This window comes from Salmo salar, chromosome ssa18, assembly GCF_905237065.1.
Source record: "Salmo salar chromosome ssa18, Ssal_v3.1, whole genome shotgun sequence".
In the NCBI taxonomy this organism is placed as follows: Eukaryota; Metazoa; Chordata; class Actinopteri; order Salmoniformes; family Salmonidae; genus Salmo; species Salmo salar.
Window position 1 is genome coordinate 74,635,615 of NC_059459.1, and position 21,182 is coordinate 74,656,796.

A 21,182-nucleotide genomic window follows, 5' to 3' on the forward strand; every position below is an offset into this window, starting at 1 on the left:
AGACATCCTATGAAGGTCAGTTTAGGGCTGAGACATCCCATGAAGGTCAGTTTAGGGCTGAGACATCCCATGAAGGGACAAGGTGAGTTTAGGGCTGAGACATCCCATGAAGGGACAAGGTCAGTTTAGGGCTGAGACATCCCATGAAGGGACAAGGTCAGTTTAGGGCTGAGACATCCCATGAAGGGACAAGGTCAGTTTAGGGCTGAGACATCCTATGAAGGTCAGTTTAGGGCTGAGACATCCCATGAAGGGACAAGGTCAGTTTAGGGCTGAGACATCCCATGAAGGGACAAGGTCAGTTTAGGGCTGAGACATCCCATGAAGGGACAAGGTCAGTTTAGGGCTGAGACATCCCATGAAGGGACAAGGTCAGTTTAGGGCTGAGACATCCCATGAAGGGACAAGGTCAGTTTAGGGCTGAGACATCCTATGAAGTTCAGTTTAGGGCTGAGACATCCTATGAAGGTCAGTTTAGGGCTGAGACATCCCATGAAGGTCAGTTTAGGGCTGAGACATCCCATGAAGGTCAGTTTAGGGCTGAGACATCCTATGAAGGGACAAGGTCAGTTTAGGGCTGAGACATCCTATGAAGGTCAGTTTAGGGCTGAGACATCCCATGAAGGGACAAGGTCAGTTTAGGGCTGAGACATCCTATGAAGGTCAGTTTAGGGCTGAGACATCCTATGAAGGTCAGTTTAGGGCTGAGACATCCCATGAAGGGACAAGGTCAGTTTAGGGCTGAGACATCCTATGAAGGGACAAGGTCAGTTTAGGGCCGAGACATCCCATGAAGGGACAAGGTCAGTTTAGGGCCGAGACATCCCATGAAGGGACAAGGTCAGTTTAGGGCTGAGACATCCCATGAAGGGACAAGGTCAGTTTAGGGCTGAGACATCCCATGAAGGGACAAGGTCAGTTTAGGGCTGAGACATCCTATGAAGGTCAGTTTAGGGCTGAGACATCCTATGAAGGTCAGTTTAGGGCTGAGACATCCCATGAAGGTCAGTTTAGGGCTGAGACATCCTATGAAGGGACAAGGTCAGTTTAGGGCTGAGACATCCTATGAAGGTCAGTTTAGGGCTGAGACATCCCATGAAGGTCAGTTTAGGGCTGAGACATCCCATGAAGGGACAAGGTGAGTTTAGGGCTGAGACATCCCATGAAGGGACAAGGTCAGTTTAGGGCTGAGACATCCCATGAAGGGACAAGGTCAGTTTAGGGCTGAGACATCCCATGAAGGGACAAGGTCAGTTTAGGGCTGAGACATCCTATGAAGGTCAGTTTAGGGCTGAGACATCCCATGAAGGGACAAGGTCAGTTTAGGGCTGAGACATCCCATGAAGGGACAAGGTCAGTTTAGGGCTGAGACATCCCATGAAGGGACAAGGTCAGTTTAGGGCTGAGACATCCCATGAAGGGACAAGGTCAGTTTAGGGCTGAGACATCCCATGAAGGGACAAGGTCAGTTTAGGGCTGAGACATCCTATGAAGTTCAGTTTAGGGCTGAGACATCCTATGAAGGTCAGTTTAGGGCTGAGACATCCCATGAAGGTCAGTTTAGGGCTGAGACATCCCATGAAGGTCAGTTTAGGGCTGAGACATCCTATGAAGGTGCATTGAAGGTGCATTGAAGCTGTGGTGGCCCAGCACCATAGTAAGACACCTGATGTTTTCTTGTCGGTTACCTGTAACTGACTCCAGGAAGCTAGGGTAGGCCCCATTGAAATGTAGCTACAAAGTATACTGAACAAAAATATAAATGCACCATGCAACCATTTCAAAAGGTTTTACTGAGTTAGTTCATATAGGGAAATCAGTCAAATGAAATTAATTTATTAGGCCTTAATCTATGGATTTCACATGACTGGGAATAAAGACATTCATCTGTTGGTCACAGATACCTTTAAAAAAGGTAGGGGTGTGGATCAGAAAACCAGTCAGTATCTGGTGTGACCACTACTTGTCTCATGCAGCGTGACACATCTCCTTCACATAGAGTTGATCAGGTTGTTGATTGTGATCTGTGGAATGTTGTCCCACTCCTCAATGGCTGTGCAAAGTTGCTGGATATTGATGGGAACTGGAACACGCTGTCGTACATGTCGATCCAGAGCGTCCCAAACATGCTCAATGGGTGACATGTCTGGTATGTACACCATGGTAGAACTGGGACATTTTCAGCTTTCAGCAATTGTGTACATATCCTTGTGACATGAGGCCGAGCATTATCACGGTGAAGCATGAGGTGATGGCGGCAGGATCTCGTCTTATGGTAGAGAAATTAACATTCAATTCTCTGGAAAAAGCTCTGGTGGACATTCCTGCAGTCAGCATGCCAATTGCACACTCCCTTATAAACTTCAGACATCTGTGGCATTGTGTGTGACAAAACAGCACACTTCAGTGGCCTTTTATTATTGTCCCCAGCACAAGGTGCACCTGTGTAATGATCATGCGGTTTAATCAGCTTCTTGATATGTCAGGTGGATCGATTATCTTGGCAAAGGAGAAATGCTCACTAGCATGGGGTAAACAAATGTGATTTTTGTTGTTGAGAAATATAATTTTTTGTGCATTTGGAACATTTCTGGGATCTTTAATTTCAGCTCATGCTACATGGGACCAACACTACACAGTGCTGAAAAAAGTAACCAATTGTCATACTTAGGGCTGAGACATCCCATGAAGGGACAAGGTCAGTTTAGGGCTGAGACATCCCATGAAGGTCATTTTAGGGCTGAGACATCCTATGAAGGGACAAGGTCAGTTTAGGGCTGAGACATCCCATGAAGGGACAAGGTCAGTTTAGGGCTGAGACATCCCATGAAGGGACAAGGTCAGTTTAGGGCTGAGACATCCCATGAAGGGACAAGGTCAGTTTAGGGCTGAGACATCCCATGAAGGGACAAGGTCAGTTTATGGCTGAGACATTCCATGAAGGGACAAGGTCAGTTTAGGGCTGAGACATCCCATGAAGGGACAAGGTCAGTTTAGGGCCGAGACATCCCATGAAGGGACAAGGTCAGTTTAGGGCCGAGACATCCCATGAAGGGACAAGGTCAGTTTAGGGCTGAGACATCCTATGAAGGTCAGTTTAGGGCTGAGACATCCTATGAAGGAACAAGGTCAGTTTAGGGCCGAGACATCCCATGAAGGAACAAGGTCAGTTTAGGGCTGAGACATCCCATGAAGGGACAAGGTCAGTTTAGGGCTGAGACATCCTATGAAGGTCAGTTTAGGGCTGAGACATCCCATGAAGGGACAAGGTCAGTTTAGGGCCGAGACATCCCATGAAGGGACAAGGTCAGTTTAGGGCCGAGACATCCCATGAAGGGACAAGGTCAGTTTAGGGCTGAGACATCCTATGAAGGTCAGTTTAGGGCTGAGACATCCCATGAAGGGACAAGGTCAGTTTAGGGCTGAGACATCCTATGAAGGTCAGTTTAGGGCTGAGACATCCCATGAAGGGACAAGGTCAGTTTAGGGCTGAGACATCCTATGAAGGTCAGTTTAGGGCTGAGACATCCCATGAAGGGACAAGGTCAGTTTAGGGCTGAGACATCCTATGAAGGTCAGTTTAGGGCTGAGACATCCCATGAAGGGACAAGGTCAGTTTAGGGCTGAGACATCCTATGAAGGTCAGTTTAGGGCTGAGACATCCCATGAAGGGACAAGGTCAGTTTAGGGCTGAGACATCCCATGAAGGGACAAGGTCAGTTTAGGGCTGAGACATCCCATGAAGGTCAGTTTAGGGCTGAGACATCCTATGAAGGTCAGTTTAGGGCTGAGACATCCCATGAAGGGACAAGGTCAGTTTAGGGCTGAGACATCCTATGAAGGTCAGTTTAGGGCCGAGACATCCCATGAAGGGACAAGGTCAGTTTAGGGCTGAGACATCCCATGAAGGGACAAGGTCAGTTTAGGGCCGAGACATCCCATGAAGGGACAAGGTCAGTTTAGGGCCGAGACATCCCATGAAGGGACAAGGTCAGTTTAGGGCTGAGACATCCTATGAAGGGACAAGGTCAGTTTAGGGCTGAGACATCCTATGAAGGGACAAGGTCAGTTTAGGGCTGAGACATCCCATGAAGGGACAAGGTCAGTTTAGGGCTGAGACATCCCATGAAGGGACAAGGTCAGTTTAGGGCCGAGACATCCCATGAAGGGACAAGGTCAGTTTAGGGCTGAGACATCCTATGAAGGGACAAGGTCAGTTTAGGGCTGAGACATCCCATGAAGGGACAAGGTCAGTTTAGGGCTGAGACATCCCATGAAGGGACAAGGTCAGTTTAGGGCTGAGACATCCTATGAAGGTCAGTTTAGGGCTGAGACATCCCATGAAGGGACAAGGTCAGTTTAGGGCTGAGACATCCCATGAAGGGACAAGGTCAGTTTAGGGCTGAGACATCCTATGAAGGTCAGTTTAGGGCTGAGACATCCTATGAAGGTCAGTTTAGGGCTGAGACATCCCATGAAGGTCAGTTTAGGGCTGAGACATCCTATGAAGGGACAAGGTCAGTTTAGGGCTGAGACATCCTATGAAGGTCAGTTTAGGGCTGAGACATCCCATGAAGGTCAGTTTAGGGCTGAGACATCCCATGAAGGGACAAGGTGAGTTTAGGGCTGAGACATCCCATGAAGGGACAAGGTCAGTTTAGGGCTGAGACATCCCATGAAGGGACAAGGTCAGTTTAGGGCTGAGACATCCCATGAAGGGACAAGGTCAGTTTAGGGCTGAGACATCCCATGAAGGGACAAGGTCAGTTTAGGGCTGAGACATCCCATGAAGGTCAGTTTAGGGCTGAGACATCCCATGAAGGGACAAGGTGAGTTTAGGGCTGAGACATCCCATGAAGGGACAAGGTCAGTTTAGGGCTGAGACATCCCATGAAGGGACAAGGTCAGTTTAGGGCTGAGACATCCCATGAAGGGACAAGGTCAGTTTAGGGCTGAGACATCCCATGAAGGGACAAGGTCAGTTTAGGGCTGAGACATCCTATGAAGTTCAGTTTAGGGCTGAGACATCCTATGAAGGTCAGTTTAGGGCTGAGACATCCCATGAAGGTCAGTTTAGGGCTGAGACATCCCATGAAGGTCAGTTTAGGGCTGAGACATCCTATGAAGGGACAAGGTCAGTTTAGGGCTGAGACATCCTATGAAGGTCAGTTTAGGGCTGAGACATCCCATGAAGGGACAAGGTCAGTTTAGGGCTGAGACATCCTATGAAGGTCAGTTTAGGGCTGAGACATCCTATGAAGGTCAGTTTAGGGCTGAGACATCCCATGAAGGGACAAGGTCAGTTTAGGGCTGAGACATCCTATGAAGGGACAAGGTCAGTTTAGGGCTGAGACATCCCATGAAGGGACAAGGTCAGTTTAGGGCCGAGACATCCCATGAAGGGACAAGGTCAGTTTAGGGCTGAGACATCCCATGAAGGGACAAGGTCAGTTTAGGGCTGAGACATCCCATGAAGGGACAAGGTCAGTTTAGGGCTGAGACATCCCATGAAAGGTCAGTTTAGGGCCGAGACATCCTATGAAGGTGTTAGGGCTGAGACACCCAGAAAGGTCAGTTTAGGGCTGAGACATCCCATGAAGGGACAAGGTCAGTTTAGGGCTGAGACATCCCATGAAAAGGTCAGTTTAGGGCTGAGACATCCCATGAAGGTCAGTTTAGGGCTGAGACATCCCATGAAGGGACAAGGTGAGTTTAGGGCTGAGACATCCCATGAAGGGCAAGGTCAGTTTAGGGCTGAGACATCCCATGAAGGGACAAGGTCAGTTTAGGGCTGAGACATCCCATGAAGGGACAAGGTCAGTTTAGGGCTGAGACATCCTATGAAGGTCAGTTTAGGGCTGAGACATCCCATGAAGGGACAAGGTCAGTTTAGGGCTGAGACATCCCATGAAGGGACAAGGTCAGTTTAGGGCTGAGACATCCTATGAAGACAAGGTCAGTTTAGGGCTGAGACATCCTATGAAGGACAAGGTCAGTTTAGGGCTGAGACATCCCATGAAGGGCAAGGTCAGTTTAGGGCTGAGACATCCTATAAGGGACAAGGTCAGTTTAGGGCTGAGACATCCTATGAAGGTCAGTTTAGGGCTGAGACATCCCATGAAGGTCAGTTTAGGGCTGAGACATCCCATGAAGGTCAGTTTAGGGCTGAGACATCCCATGAAGGGACAAGGTCAGTTTAGGGCTGAGACATCCTATGGAAGGTCAGTTTAGGGCTGAGACATCCCATGAAGGGACAAGGTCAGTTTAGGGCTGAGACATCCTATGAAGGGACAAGGTCAGTTTAGGGCTGAGACATCCCATGAAGAAGGTCAGTTTAGGGCTGAGACATCCCATGAAGGGACAAGGTCAGTTTAGGGCTGAGACATCCCATGAAGGGACAAGGTCAGTTTAGGGCCGAGACATCCCATGAAGGGACAAGGTCAGTTTAGGGCTGAGACATCCTATGAAGGGACAAGGTCAGTTTAGGGCTGAGACATCCCATGAAGGGACAAGGTCAGTTTAGGGCTGAGACATCCTATGGGGACAAGGTCAGTTTAGGGCTGAGACATCCCATGAAGGGACAAGGTCAGTTTAGGGCTGAGACATCCCATGGGGACAAGGTCAGTTTAGGGCTGAGACATCCCATGAAGGGACAAGGTCAGTTTAGGGCTGAGACATCCCATGAAGGGACAAGGTCAGTTTAGGGCTGAGACATCCCATGAAGGGACAAGGTCAGTTTAGGGCTGAGACATCCTATGAAGGTCAGTTTAGGGCTGAGACATCCCATGAGGAAGGTCAGTTTAGGGCTGAGACATCCCATGAAGGTCAGTTTAGGGCTGAGACATCCCATGAAGGGACAAGGTCAGTTTAGGGCTGAGACATCCTATGAAGGGACAAGGTCAGTTTAGGGCTGAGACATCCCATGAAGGTCAGTTTAGGGCTGAGACATCCCATGAAGGGACAAGGTGAGTTTAGGGCTGAGACATCCCATGAAGGGACAAGGTCAGTTTAGGGCTGAGACATCCCATGAAGGGACAAGGTCAGTTTAGGGCTGAGACATCCTATAAGAAGGTCAGTTTAGGGCTGAGACATCCCATGAAGGGAAAGGTCAGTTTAGGGCTGAGACATCCCATGAAGGGACAAGGTCAGTTTAGGGCTGAGACATCCCATGAAGGGACAAGGTCAGTTTAGGGCTGAGACATCCTATGAGGGACAAGGTCAGTTTAGGGCTGAGACATCCCATGAAGCAAGGTCAGTTTAGGGCTGAGACATCCCATGAAGGGACAAGGTGAGTTTAGGGCTGAGACATCCCATGAAGGGACAAGGTCAGTTTAGGGCTGAGACATCCCATGAAGGGACAAGGTCAGTTTAGGGCTGAGACATCCTATGAAGGTCAGTTTAGGGCTGAGACATCCCATGAAGGGACAAGGTCAGTTTAGGGCTGAGACATCCTATGAAGGTCAGTTTAGGGCTGAGACATCCCATGAAGGGACAAGGTCAGTTTAGGGCTGAGACATCCCATGAAGGGACAAGGTCAGTTTAGGGCTGAGACATCCTATGAAGGTCAGTTTAGGGCTGAGACATCCTATGAAGGTCAGTTTAGGGCTGAGACATCCCATGAAGGTCAGTTTAGGGCTGAGACATCCTATGAAGGGACAAGGTCAGTTTAGGGCTGAGACATCCTATGAAGGTCAGTTTAGGGCTGAGACATCCCATGAAGGTCAGTTTAGGGCTGAGACATCCCATGAAGGGACAAGGTGAGTTTAGGGCTGAGACATCCCATGAAGGGACAAGGTCAGTTTAGGGCTGAGACATCCCATGAAGGGACAAGGTCAGTTTAGGGGCTGAGACATCCCATGAAGGGACAAGGTCAGTTTAGGGCTGAGACATCCTATGAAGGTCAGTTTAGGGCTGAGACATCCCATGAAGGTCAGTTTAGGGCTGAGACATCCCATGAAGGGACAAGGTGAGTTTAGGGCTGAGACATCCCATGAAGGGACAAGGTCAGTTTAGGGCTGAGACATCCCATGAAGGGACAAGGTCAGTTTAGGGCTGAGACATCCCATGAAGGGACAAGGTCAGTTTAGGGCTGAGACATCCTATGAAGGTCAGTTTAGGGCTGAGACATCCCATGAAGGGACAAGGTCAGTTTAGGGCTGAGACATCCCATGAAGGGACAAGGTCAGTTTAGGGCGGAGACATCCCATGAAGGGACAAGGTCAGTTTAGGGCTGAGACATCCCATGAAGGGACAAGGTCAGTTTAGGGCTGAGACATCCTATGAAGTTCAGTTTAGGGCTGAGACATCCTATGAAGTTCAGTTTAGGGCTGAGACATCCTATGAAGGTCAGTTTAGGGCTGAGACATCCCATGAAGGTCAGTTTAGGGCTGAGACATCCCATGAAGGTCAGTTTAGGGCTGAGACATCCTATGAAGGGACAAGGTCAGTTTAGGGCTGAGACATCCTATGAAGGTCAGTTTAGGGCTGAGACATCCCATGAAGGGACAAGGTCAGTTTAGGGCTGAGACATCCTATGAAGGTCAGTTTAGGGCTGAGACATCCTATGAAGGTCAGTTTAGGGCTGAGACATCCCATGAAGGGACAAGGTCAGTTTAGGGCTGAGACATCCTATGAAGGGACAAGGTCAGTTTAGGGCTGAGACATCCCATGAAGGGACAAGGTCAGTTTAGGGCCGAGACATCCCATGAAGGGACAAGGTCAGTTTAGGGCTGAGACATCCCATGAAGGGACAAGGTCAGTTTAGGGCTGAGACATCCCATGAAGGGACAAGGTCAGTTTAGGGCTGAGACATCCCATGAAGGGACAAGGTCAGTTTAGGGCCGAGACATCCCATGAAGGGACAAGGTCAGTTTAGGGCTGAGACATCCCATGAAGGGACAAGGTCAGTTTAGGGTTGAGACATCCCATGAAGGGACAAGGTCAGTTTAGGGCTGAGACATCCTATGAAGGTCAGTTTAGGGCTGAGACATCCCATGAAGGGACAAGGTCAGTTTAGGGCTGAGACATCCTATGAAGGTCAGTTTAGGGCTGAGACATCCCATGAAGGGACAAGGTCAGTTTAGGGCTGAGACATCCCATGAAGGGACAAGGTCAGTTTAGGGCTGAGACATCCTATGAAGGTCAGTTTAGGGCTGAGACATCCCATGAAGGGACAAGGTCAGTTTAGGGCTGAGACATCCCATGAAGGGACAAGGTCAGTTTAGGGCTGAGACATCCTATGAAGGTCAGTTTAGGGCTGAGACATCCTATGAAGGTCAGTTTAGGGCTGAGACATCCCATGAAGGTCAGTTTAGGGCTGAGACATCCTATTAAGGGACAAGGTCAGTTTAGGGCTGAGACATCCTATGAAGGTCAGTTTAGGGCTGAGACATCCCATGAAGGTCAGTTTAGGGCTGAGACATCCCATGAAGGTCAGTTTAGGGCTGAGACATCCCATGAAGGGACAAGGTCAGTTTAGGGCTGAGACATCCTATGAAGGTCAGTTTAGGGCTGAGACATCCCATGAAGGGACAAGGTCAGTTTAGGGCTGAGACATCCTATGAAGGGACAAGGTCAGTTTAGGGCTGAGACATCCCATGAAGGGACAAGGTCAGTTTAGGGCTGAGACATCCCATGAAGGGACAAGGTCAGTTTAGGGCTGAGACATCCCATGAAGGGACAAGGTCAGTTTAGGGCCGAGACATCCCATGAAGGGACAAGGTCAGTTTAGGGCTGAGACATCCTATGAAGGGACAAGGTCAGTTTAGGGCTGAGACATCCCATGAAGGGACAAGGTCAGTTTAGGGCTGAGACATCCTATGAAGGTCAGTTTAGGGCTGAGACATCCCATGAAGGGACAAGGTCAGTTTAGGGCTGAGACATCCTATGAAGGTCAGTTTAGGGCTGAGACATCCCATGAAGGGACAAGGTCAGTTTAGGGCTGAGACATCCCATGAAGGGACAAGGTCAGTTTAGGGCTGAGACATCCTATGAAGGTCAGTTTAGGGCTGAGACATCCTATGAAGGTCAGTTTAGGGCTGAGACATCCCATGAAGGTCAGTTTAGGGCTGAGACATCCTATGAAGGGACAAGGTCAGTTTAGGGCTGAGACATCCTATGAAGGTCAGTTTAGGGCTGAGACATCCCATGAAGGTCAGTTTAGGGCTGAGACATCCCATGAAGGGACAAGGTGAGTTTAGGGCTGAGACATCCCATGAAGGGACAAGGTCAGTTTAGGGCTGAGACATCCCATGAAGGGACAAGGTCAGTTTAGGGCTGAGACATCCTATGAAGGTCAGTTTAGGGCTGAGACATCCCATGAAGGTCAGTTTAGGGCTGAGACATCCCATGAAGGGACAAGGTGAGTTTAGGGCTGAGACATCCCATGAAGGGACAAGGTCAGTTTAGGGCTGAGACATCCTATGAAGGTCAGTTTAGGGCTGAGACATCCCATGAAGGTCAGTTTAGGGCTGAGACATCCCATGAAGGGACAAGGTGAGTTTAGGGCTGAGACATCCCATGAAGGGACAAGGTCAGTTTAGGGCTGAGACATCCCATGAAGGGACAAGGTCAGTTTAGGGCTGAGACATCCTATGAAGGTCAGTTTAGGGCTGAGACATCCCATGAAGGGACAAGGTCAGTTTAGGGCTGAGACATCCCATGAAGGGACAAGGTCAGTTTAGGGCGGAGACATCCCATGAAGGGACAAGGTCAGTTTAGGGCTGAGACATCCCATGAAGGGACAAGGTCAGTTTAGGGCGGAGACATCCCATGAAGGGACAAGGTCAGTTTAGGGCTGAGACATCCCATGAAGGGACAAGGTCAGTTTAGGGCTGAGACATCCCATGAAGGGACAAGGTCAGTTTAGGGCTGAGACATCCTATGAAGTTCAGTTTAGGGCTGAGACATCCCATGAAGGTCAGTTTAGGGCTGAGACATCCCATGAAGGTCAGTTTAGGGCTGAGACATCCCATGAAGGTCAGTTTAGGGCTGAGACATCCTATGAAGGGACAAGGTCAGTTTAGGGCTGAGACATCCTATGAAGGTCAGTTTAGGGCTGAGACATCCCATGAAGGGACAAGGTCAGTTTAGGGCTGAGACATCCTATGAAGGTCAGTTTAGGGCTGAGACATCCTATGAAGGTCAGTTTAGGGCTGAGACATCCCATGAAGGGACAAGGTCAGTTTAGGGCTGAGACATCCTATGAAGGGACAAGGTCAGTTTAGGGCTGAGACATCCCATGAAGGGACAAGGTCAGTTTAGGGCCGAGACATCCCATGAAGGGACAAGGTCAGTTTAGGGCTGAGACATCCCATGAAGGGACAAGGTCAGTTTAGGGCTGAGACATCCCATGAAGGGACAAGGTCAGTTTAGGGCTGAGACATCCCATGAAGGGACAAGGTCAGTTTAGGGCCGAGACATCCCATGAAGGGACAAGGTCAGTTTAGGGCTGAGACATCCCATGAAGGGACAAGGTCAGTTTAGGGTTGAGACATCCCATGAAGGGACAAGGTCAGTTTAGGGCTGAGACATCCTATGAAGGTCAGTTTAGGGCTGAGACATCCCATGAAGGGACAAGGTCAGTTTAGGGCTGAGACATCCTATGAAGGTCAGTTTAGGGCTGAGACATCCCATGAAGGGACAAGGTCAGTTTAGGGCTGAGACATCCCATGAAGGGACAAGGTCAGTTTAGGGCTGAGACATCCTATGAAGGTCAGTTTAGGGCTGAGACATCCCATGAAGGGACAAGGTCAGTTTAGGGCTGAGACATCCCATGAAGGGACAAGGTCAGTTTAGGGCTGAGACATCCTATGAAGGTCAGTTTAGGGCTGAGACATCCTATGAAGGTCAGTTTAGGGCTGAGACATCCCATGAAGGTCAGTTTAGGGCTGAGACATCCTATTAAGGGACAAGGTCAGTTTAGGGCTGAGACATCCTATGAAGGTCAGTTTAGGGCTGAGACATCCCATGAAGGTCAGTTTAGGGCTGAGACATCCCATGAAGGTCAGTTTAGGGCTGAGACATCCCATGAAGGGACAAGGTCAGTTTAGGGCTGAGACATCCTATGAAGGTCAGTTTAGGGCTGAGACATCCCATGAAGGGACAAGGTCAGTTTAGGGCTGAGACATCCTATGAAGGGACAAGGTCAGTTTAGGGCTGAGACATCCCATGAAGGGACAAGGTCAGTTTAGGGCTGAGACATCCTATGAAGGTCAGTTTAGGGCTGAGACATCCCATGAAGGTCAGTTTAGGGCTGAGACATCCCATGAAGGGACAAGGTCAGTTTAGGGCCGAGACATCCCATGAAGGGACAAGGTCAGTTTAGGGCTGAGACATCCCATGAAGGGACAAGGTCAGTTTAGGGCTGAGACATCCTATGAAGGTCAGTTTAGGGCTGAGACATCCCATGAAGGGACAAGGTCTTAATACCCACATGAGCAGACATTACATAAAATAGATTTTCCTCATTTCAATATGACCTGAATAAACAAAGGATAATAACCCCAAGAATAAGAATGAAAGAAACAACCCAATTCAACATGTTTTTTTTTTAAGTGAGAAATCTTTAAATTAATTTAATCAGCATTATTTACACAACAACCAACATGGACTACTCATACATGAGAGGAGTAGTACAGCCTGAATCCTACATCTGTTTGTGTTGTCTTGCCAAAACTCCCATGTAGGCTGGGTGCCAGTTGGTATCTGCTCGTCCTGCCATGAACAGAGCAGACAAAGACTGGCATGTAAGCTTGGTCCAAGCCAGACAGACTCCTGCTCTACGAGTCGATCTCCTGTTTCTGTAGCATGAGGCAGCTTGTTGTACAAGTACACCCCCCCTTGACAGTACGCCCCCTGAAACAGACTGGCACTCAGGCTAACTCCTATGGTCATGACTCAAAAGGATTTGGCAAAACAGCACAAACTGATCTGGTACACCAGGCTAGGGAGTAAGTAGGCTATAATATGACAGAAATCCCTTTAGACTAGATATCCCTATGTTAAAGGTAGAATACATGAAGAAAATTAACTAAATCACTAGCGACAGCTGGCACCCTATTCTCTGGTCAAAATAAGTGCACTATATTGGCAGTAATAGGGTGCCATTTGAACTAATAGTGTGCCATTTACACAGCCTTTATCAGTGCTCAATTCTTCTAGGGCTGGAATTCAGTCAAACTCGTTATGCCGATGTTTATGGCAGTGTCTTTGTTTACAAACTACTGTCCATGCATAGCCTTCTCATTGTGGAAAAACATGGAAGCACCCATTTGTGATGGGGATACTTCCTTGTGGTAGTAAATGATTACCACTGTTCAGGGATTATATTTGACCATGGGGGTAAAAGAGCTCCTGCATAAATACCACAATGAGTTTGATTGAAGGCCGAGGATCAGACTTTCCTGGACCCCTGTACGGAATTCTCTACTTTAAGCAGTCTCAGCTCTACACATATAGAACCACCCTTCACATTTCTAGTGTCAACGGTGAATTATAATTCTCCCAATTTTTTACAGATGAAACTTCCATGCAGCATCTGCATAGCAACTATTTGATCTCAGTTTCATGGGGATATGCAATTAGATCGTTATGCTATTATATTCAGTTTTCTAGTTAAATATAGGTTAAATAAAAATACATGTAGAATGCTATCATTGTGTTTTTGCAGACATTGATTCAGTTTTGATCTAACATTATTAAAAGAGCACCATTCGCTAGAACAGCCGGTTCCATACGAGCAGACTGTGTGTAAAGTAGAGAATCCCACACAATAGCAGAAGCTTCCGGACATTTAGCTGTCCAGAAGAGCAGTCCAGAAAAGTCAGATCCTCAGCCACTCCATTGATCTAATCACACCCCTATTTACACAATCACAGGTGAAGACTCAAAAGGAACTGAATCAATTCCCGACTGAATCAAATCTCCCACAATTCATGATTCACTGTCCTCTTCTGTTAGAAATCAAAATCCCAAAATGAAAAAAAAAAAATGTATGTAACAAGAAATCCACAAATTATTAGCCAACTATTCAAAGAAACAAAACAAAAAATGTTTGTCCTACTACTTTCCTTTTTATAAAACGTGTCAAATGGTACACTAAATAAAATAATATTTTACAACTTAACAGTAAAATCAGTTTTGTTTGAGGTAATTACATCATAGTTACTGTACTTGTATAAAGTAAAAAATAAACAAAATAGATTTCATTTTTTTTGCCTAAAAACACAACCAACCAACAAACCAAAAAGTGTTTTGCCTTGTTGTTCATTTCACTCTTGGCTTTGTTTTTAAACTTTTTCACCTCATTGAGGCCAAAGTCTTCCGAAGTGACGCATTCTGGGGTAGCATTAGGGAGCGAAAAGGTAGTGCCTGAAAGGTTTAAATATCAAGAGACCTCATTTTTAGCCCACCATCACCACCATCTTTCAATAGATGTTCAGCAACAAGCCCTTTAAGTTCTCTCTCTTGTATGGTCTTTCCATATCCAGTGGTGACTGTTTTCAACAAGAGTTATCCTACCCAAAGGGTCTTGACCAGAAGGAGCATACATACTGTATCAACCAATCAGGACCTTTTCTTTCCGACACAACCAATTGGTTGCCTTCTTTCCCCTTCCACAACCACCGGAATCCATCATTCCCCCTGCCCCAGCAAATCGGGTGCTTTCTTTCCCCACACCACAACCAATCGGGTGCTTCCTTTCTCCTGCCACAACCAATCAGGTGCTTTCTTTCCCTTTACCCCTCGCCACAGATGTCACACAGAGGAACAATGACAAAGACAAAGTTATAGTTTGGGTACATACAAAACATCCACCTGAGGTTGAACTTCAGACGGTCAAAGGCACAGAACTGGACCTGACCAGCGTTCTCCAGAACACTGGATATGCCCTGTAAAGAGTCACTAAACAATTCCGGACTTTTCCCAACAATCTCAAAATCTATGGTGATTCTTGTCCAAAGAACTCTGTCTGAGAATACATTGCCCACATTGTGATCCCTTGAAACGTTCTAAATGATTCTGGACTTCCACCGATCTGATCCCACCTCTGGACATTGCTCTTGTCAAAAGAACTTCTCCTGTCCACAGCTTTTCTTTGTAGATTATTTCTGAACCTACTCTGTGGGAGTCCAAAAACCTTCAGCAAATTTGAGCTAAACCATTTTGCTACGTGGATTGGGATCAAGAGGGTCGATGGCAAATGTTTACGTTTATGCCAAAAGGAGTTTGACCGTTTAAGGTAACAGGTTGTAAAGGTTCTGAAGTTGGAAGTTTGCAAAATGAGAGTTGGGTTGAGGCAGAACCACTGGTCACTATTATTGGACTGAGTGGACCTAGCCTGGTGCCAGATCTGTTTGTGCCGTCTTACCAACACATACGGTAATTGTAATGCATGACTAAGACCATATGAGTCACTTTAATAAATGTTTACATCCTGCTTTACTCATCTCATATGTATATACTGTATTCTAGTCAATGCCACTGACATTGCTCGTCCTAATATTTATATATTTCTTAATTCCATTCTTTTACTTTTAGATGTGTGTGTATTGTTAGATAGTACTGCACTGTTGGAGCTAGAAACACAAGCATTACGCTACACCCGCAATAACATCTGCTAAATATGTTTCTGTGACCAATAAAAAATAAATAAAGGGTTATTTTGAGTCGGCAAGACGGTACAATCAGATTTGGGACAAGGCTAGAGTGGATCACGATATGAGATAAAACTCTCAGCACCTCTCATAGGAACCAATACAGCTGACTGTGTCCCATCTCTCCCTAGACCTTCTACAGTACAATACAGAGGGATACTTGGCCTACTGGACATCATACACTGGAATACAATCAACCCCGATTAAAATGCTACAATTTGGGACTTATGAACATAGAACTGATTTATACTATTTCTGTGGTTATGAATGCTAAATAATTTATGTGAGTTGGGACGGGGGAATTGCAGTGGACTTGGTGTGCACTTACCCAACTGTGCACTTATCAAGAGTCGACTAGTTACTCAAGCTCCCTGTCCAAACTTAACTGAATGATTGGACTGGTATTGCTTATGTTGGGACATAGTACAGCTACACAATGATTGAAGGGAAACTAGTCATATATACACTTCTAGTCAAATTTTCATTCCCGTCTCCCATTCCCTCCCTGGTCATGGAGAGGAGTGCAGTGTATTGGTCCTAGAGGAGCAGGGGCTACGATCCCATTCTCTACCCTTCCCCTGAAGTGTGCACTCATACACTCCCCCTCATAGATTTAAAAGGAAGGGACTGGTGTGAGGAATACAGTGGAAACTCCATCCAGCCATGCTTGCACCAATACAATGCATAAGCATGAAGGGGAGTGACTGAATGCACACTTCTGGGTGAATTGGAATGCAGCCAGTGAGTTTTAACCCTTTACACTTGACCTTTAGTATTGTTTATCTACAAAATATGTTTTATTTTATATTAAGGCTTCTTTGTTTTTGTGGAAAAAAACAAATATTCTATTAAAGTTGTGAAAAGGCTGTACTGTGACATGTTGCACTGTAACATGTTGCATAATCACCACGGTTACGTCTATTCCATGTTATGTATTGACTTCATTATTACTTTAAACGTTATGTACAAAAAAAGTCTTCCTGTGTCAGGGTCAAACCCATTTCAGGAAGTGAATTGAAATTCAGAAATTCCAAAGAACTGAACATTCTGAAATCCTGCAGAACTGAAAAATCTTCATTAGGAAAAAATGTCACTTTTTAACTCTCAAATTTGGAACTTCAATTAATCTCCTATGATTCATTAACTGAACTGACATGTAATCAACATGACCCCGGAGAGTGTGCATACACGTGTGTTGTGTACGTCGGAGTGTGTGTGACAACCCCACTCAGAAGGGGGTGTGCAGGTGTGTGACGTGCTGCGTGGGAGAGGCCGCGTTGGGGGTGGAGCTATTTGATAGGTGGGAGGAGTTAGGGGAGGAGTCAGAGAGCTGCAGTTCCTCTAGTTTCTTCAGGTATTCATCTCTCAGGGCTAACAGCTCTATGTAACGCTGTTCCACTGGACTCTGCTGCTGGAGAGTAGAGCAGGGTAGGATAGAGCAGAGTAGAATAAACATAGAAAATAACAGAATAGAGTAGAATATAAATAGGAATCACCACCACCAGGGGGAGGCAGAGAGAGGGAGGAGACAGGAGGAGACAGGAGAAGGAGGGAGAGGAAGCAAAGGGGTGAGAGGATGGGGAGAGAGGGAAAAAAAATACGGTTAATTATATGCAAACAACGCAAACAGATAAGCATATAAACAATCACAGAGGTAGAGACTCAAGAGACACACTGTGAAAACATGAATATTCATTATTGATGCCTAGAGTGTTTTAAATGGGAGCAGCAAGCTGGTCTGATGCCAACACACAATACTGTTTATTTGTTTATTAGGATCCCCAGTAGTGTTTGCCGAAGCAGCAGTTATTCACAAAAAACACAGGACATGATAACACTGATACACTGATGGACAAGGACAGTCAAACAAATTAAAAATACAACGATATACAAACAATACAAAATATAACACAACTACAAAAATTGGGTGTGTTAGTGTCCCCTCACAGTGGCATGAGATGTCCAATCTTTTTATAAAAGGTAATGTTACTGTTTGCTCAGTAAAAAGAGATGGAAGGGAGTTCCATGCGATCGTGGCTCTGTATAATACTGTGCGGTGCTGTCAATTTGTTTTGGACTTGGGGACTGTGAAGAGACCCCCGATGGCATGTCTTGTGGGGTATGTATGGGTGTCTGAGCTGAATGTTATTTGATTATACAGACAATCTGGAATTTTCATTATAGTAATGCTTGTCATAAAAACTAGAAGAGATACAGTTAATCTCTCCTCAACCAGGAAAGACTGGAATGCATGTTGTTGATGTTAGTTCTGTGTGCAGTTACGGGAAAGGCATTCTGCTTAGTTTTCAGCCAGCTGCACCATATTACTGGACAGTAATGAAGATGGGACAAGAGCACAGCTGATGTGTCAAAAACACAGAACATATTTTAATAAACAGACATACCTCTCCCCATCTTCACAACACCTTCAGCTTCCTTAACTCTCAATGGTCACACCTTTTATACACAACTCCAGAGAATGTTTTGAACCAAATACAATGCTTTTAGTTGTAGATGTATTTAAGACCAGTTTATTATAAAATTCACCCATTCTGATACTGACTAACTTCTTATTTAGAATTTGTGTAGGCTCATTGGCTTTGGGTGCTGACCAGGATTTCCATTAGCCAGAAATTGCCAACTTTTGAACGTGAAAAAAAAATGTTAAAGCCGATAAATAAATAAAAAACTTGCCGGCCAAAATGCCAGGGAGATACATTTAAAAATATATATTTTTATTCATTGATGGAAATACATTTGACCGCCATGCTTATCGGTCTATAGGTCAATTTGTATAATTTTGAGGAATTAAAATGGCCCGTGTGTATTTTCGTTAGTCATCATGTATCTTATTTATCCAACACAACTATCACACAACATACAGAGTATTTTGAGTGCGATTTCTCCTGCAGTTCCTGAGCTGGTTGCTGCTGGAGTAAAACATGTGCTTTTATCAGCTCATTATTTGCGCAACAATTGTAAATGCCATCACGTCTTAAAAACTGTTTTGGTGCACGATTAAAAAGAGCTACTATTTATATTTCTCAATTGGTAATTGAAGCGCGCCTCCCAAGTGCAGGCAACCAGCTATCAGTCTATCACCCACCACTGAATGTGCACAGGAGGCAGTATGCATTTTGAAAACATACTTTGTTTGAAACCGGAAAATGCCATTTCATATTATTTGAAACTGGAAAATGCCAATTTAATATCATGAGGCATGTCTTACCTTGCTTCAAAAGTAGCCTATAGGCCAAATCTGACCATGGAAATGTGGAGGCAATTACTTTGCATGAGTTTCTTGTTTGGGGAAGCTTACAATTTATTCTACAATTTCAATAATAACATTTTCATTTCTCAAAATTATTTTCATGTTGTTAATCATAAGAAATAAAATGATAAAATCTAAAAGTTAAAGGTCCCCTAATGCGAGATCACCAGCCTCTGACATATGGACACATTGATACAGCATGATGCATTGGCGGCTGAAGAAATGAGTGCATGGAACTCACAGCCTATAGGCCAATGCAGTAGTAGACCTATGGACACATTGCTCTTTCCCAACGATGATTGGTGATTATCAAGAGGGGGAGATTGTTGGAAAGATTTTTCTAAATAGCTTACTGTAAGGAACTATAGTTTGAATATATTATCATTCTCAGATGTAAAAAAATGAAATAAAAATAAAACTTTCCTTCATTTCGCACAGCAGGTCATGTACTTCTATGCATGCTCAGGTGCTCCCTCAACATTATCAGGACAGAGAAACCAGACATGCTCAGGTGCTCCCTCAACATTATCAGGACAGAGAAACCAGACATGCTCAGGTGAGCGCTCCCTCAACATTATCAGGACAGAGAAACCAGACATGCTCAGGTGAGCGCTCCCTCAACATTATCAGGACAGAGAAACCAGACATGCTCAGGTGAGCGCTCCCTCAACATTATCAGGACAGAGAAACCAGACATGCTCAGGTGAGCGCTCCCTCAACATTATCAGGACAGAGAAACCAGACATGCTCAGGTGAGCGCTCCCTCAACATTATCAGGACAGAGAAACCAGACATGCTCAGGTGAGCGCTCCCTCAACATTATCAGGACAGAGAAACCAGACATGCTCAGGTGCGCGCTCCCTCAACATTATCAGGACAGAGAAACCAGACATGCTCAGGTGCGCGCGCTCCCTCAACATTATCAGGACAGAGAAACCAGACATGCTCAGGTGAGCGCTCCCTCAACATTATCAGGACAGAGAAACCAGACATGCTCAGGTGAGCGCTCCCTCAACATTATCAGGACAGAGAAACCAGACATGCTCAGGTGAGCGCTCCCTCAACATTATCAGGACAGAGAAACCAGACATGCTCAGGTGCGCGCTCCCTCAACATTATCAGGACAGAGAAACCAGACATGCTCAGGTGCTCGCTCCCTCAACATTATCAGGATAGAGAAACCAGACATGCTCATTGCTCACATGGAGCCCTCCAAACAAAAGACCATGAAAACATTTACAAATCTCCTACATGATGGTTATGAAATAAACCAAAACTTGTTTCTCACAAGTGTAGGAGGTTTTGAACTCCACAAACAACGTTTCCACTCCAAGACTGAGAACAGTAGATGACTAATTAATATATGCATTAACAGAAATTAATATAACCAAATGTGACCGACCGTCTCGATATTACATAGCAAAATTTGAAATTGGTGTTTTTTTACATTGGATAAAAGTAGAGACTCGGAGGTAGAAAATGTTATATCAGACACTACAGTTGAGGAACAATGGGAAAGTAATTCTGCTTTGAAAGTTAATAAACTTCCAGAATGCCATACCTCACATTTGAGAAAATGGCCCTCGAATATTTGGTAAACCTACTGGAAAGCTCTTCGTCTACACCCATTCAGCATTGTTCACACACTCTTAAGCCTTAGCCCCACCCATCTCTTTAAGGATTCACATGTGAGGCTATGTACTAAACATCCAAAGACTTCAAGACTAAAGGCTGGTTTATACTACGGGTGTGTCCGTAAATTTAATCTGGCGTGCCAGAGCATGCTCCTAAACTCAGAGTTGTCAGATTGTCAGAGTGCACACTGGACGCTCTGGCCAAGGAGTAGGGTTGATCCCAGCGTTCTGACCTATTAACAGCAGTCAAGCACCCAAACTAACTGGCTAACATTGGCTAGCTACTTCCAGACACAAATGAGAGAACAGCTCACTAACCATTTTACTCTCCATAGCAGAGCTGGTTAGGCTGTTTTCATGTTATCCAGAGTGTTGGTGACTGCAACTGTGCTGCTGGCAAAACATTTATTATGCTTTTTTTACATTATGTCACTGGCCATATTCAACGGGTGTTGAGCGTTAGTAAATTTGTCAATTATTCTGTGCTTTGGCACACTCAGAGGAGAGTGCTCTGAAATCAGAGTAGATAGCCAGCTACGTCTATCAACAGTTGTCACAGTGACATTCTATTGAAATGGTTACTTGCATAGTGGAGTCTTTTGTTAAGACATGTAGCTAGCT

General features: G+C 45.7%; 1 protein-coding gene across 5 annotated transcripts in view; it reads right to left on the bottom strand.

Moving 5' to 3' along the window:
- Positions 1 to 13,208: 13,208 nt before the first annotated feature.
- The window catches only part of LOC106577925 (myotubularin), a 55,192-nt gene continuing 47,218 nt past the window's right edge, over positions 13,209 to 21,182 (bottom strand). For 3 of the 5 annotated variants that reach the window (XM_045701544.1, XM_045701543.1, XM_045701547.1), the window contains one exon: positions 13,209 to 17,067. In XM_045701544.1, the coding sequence (XP_045557500.1) occupies positions 16,885 to 17,067 (183 nt within the window). In that variant the 3' untranslated portion in view covers positions 13,209 to 16,884. The remainder of the gene's footprint in view (positions 17,068 to 21,182) is intronic. The other 2 variants (XM_045701546.1, XM_045701545.1) reach the window with 1 other exon arrangement.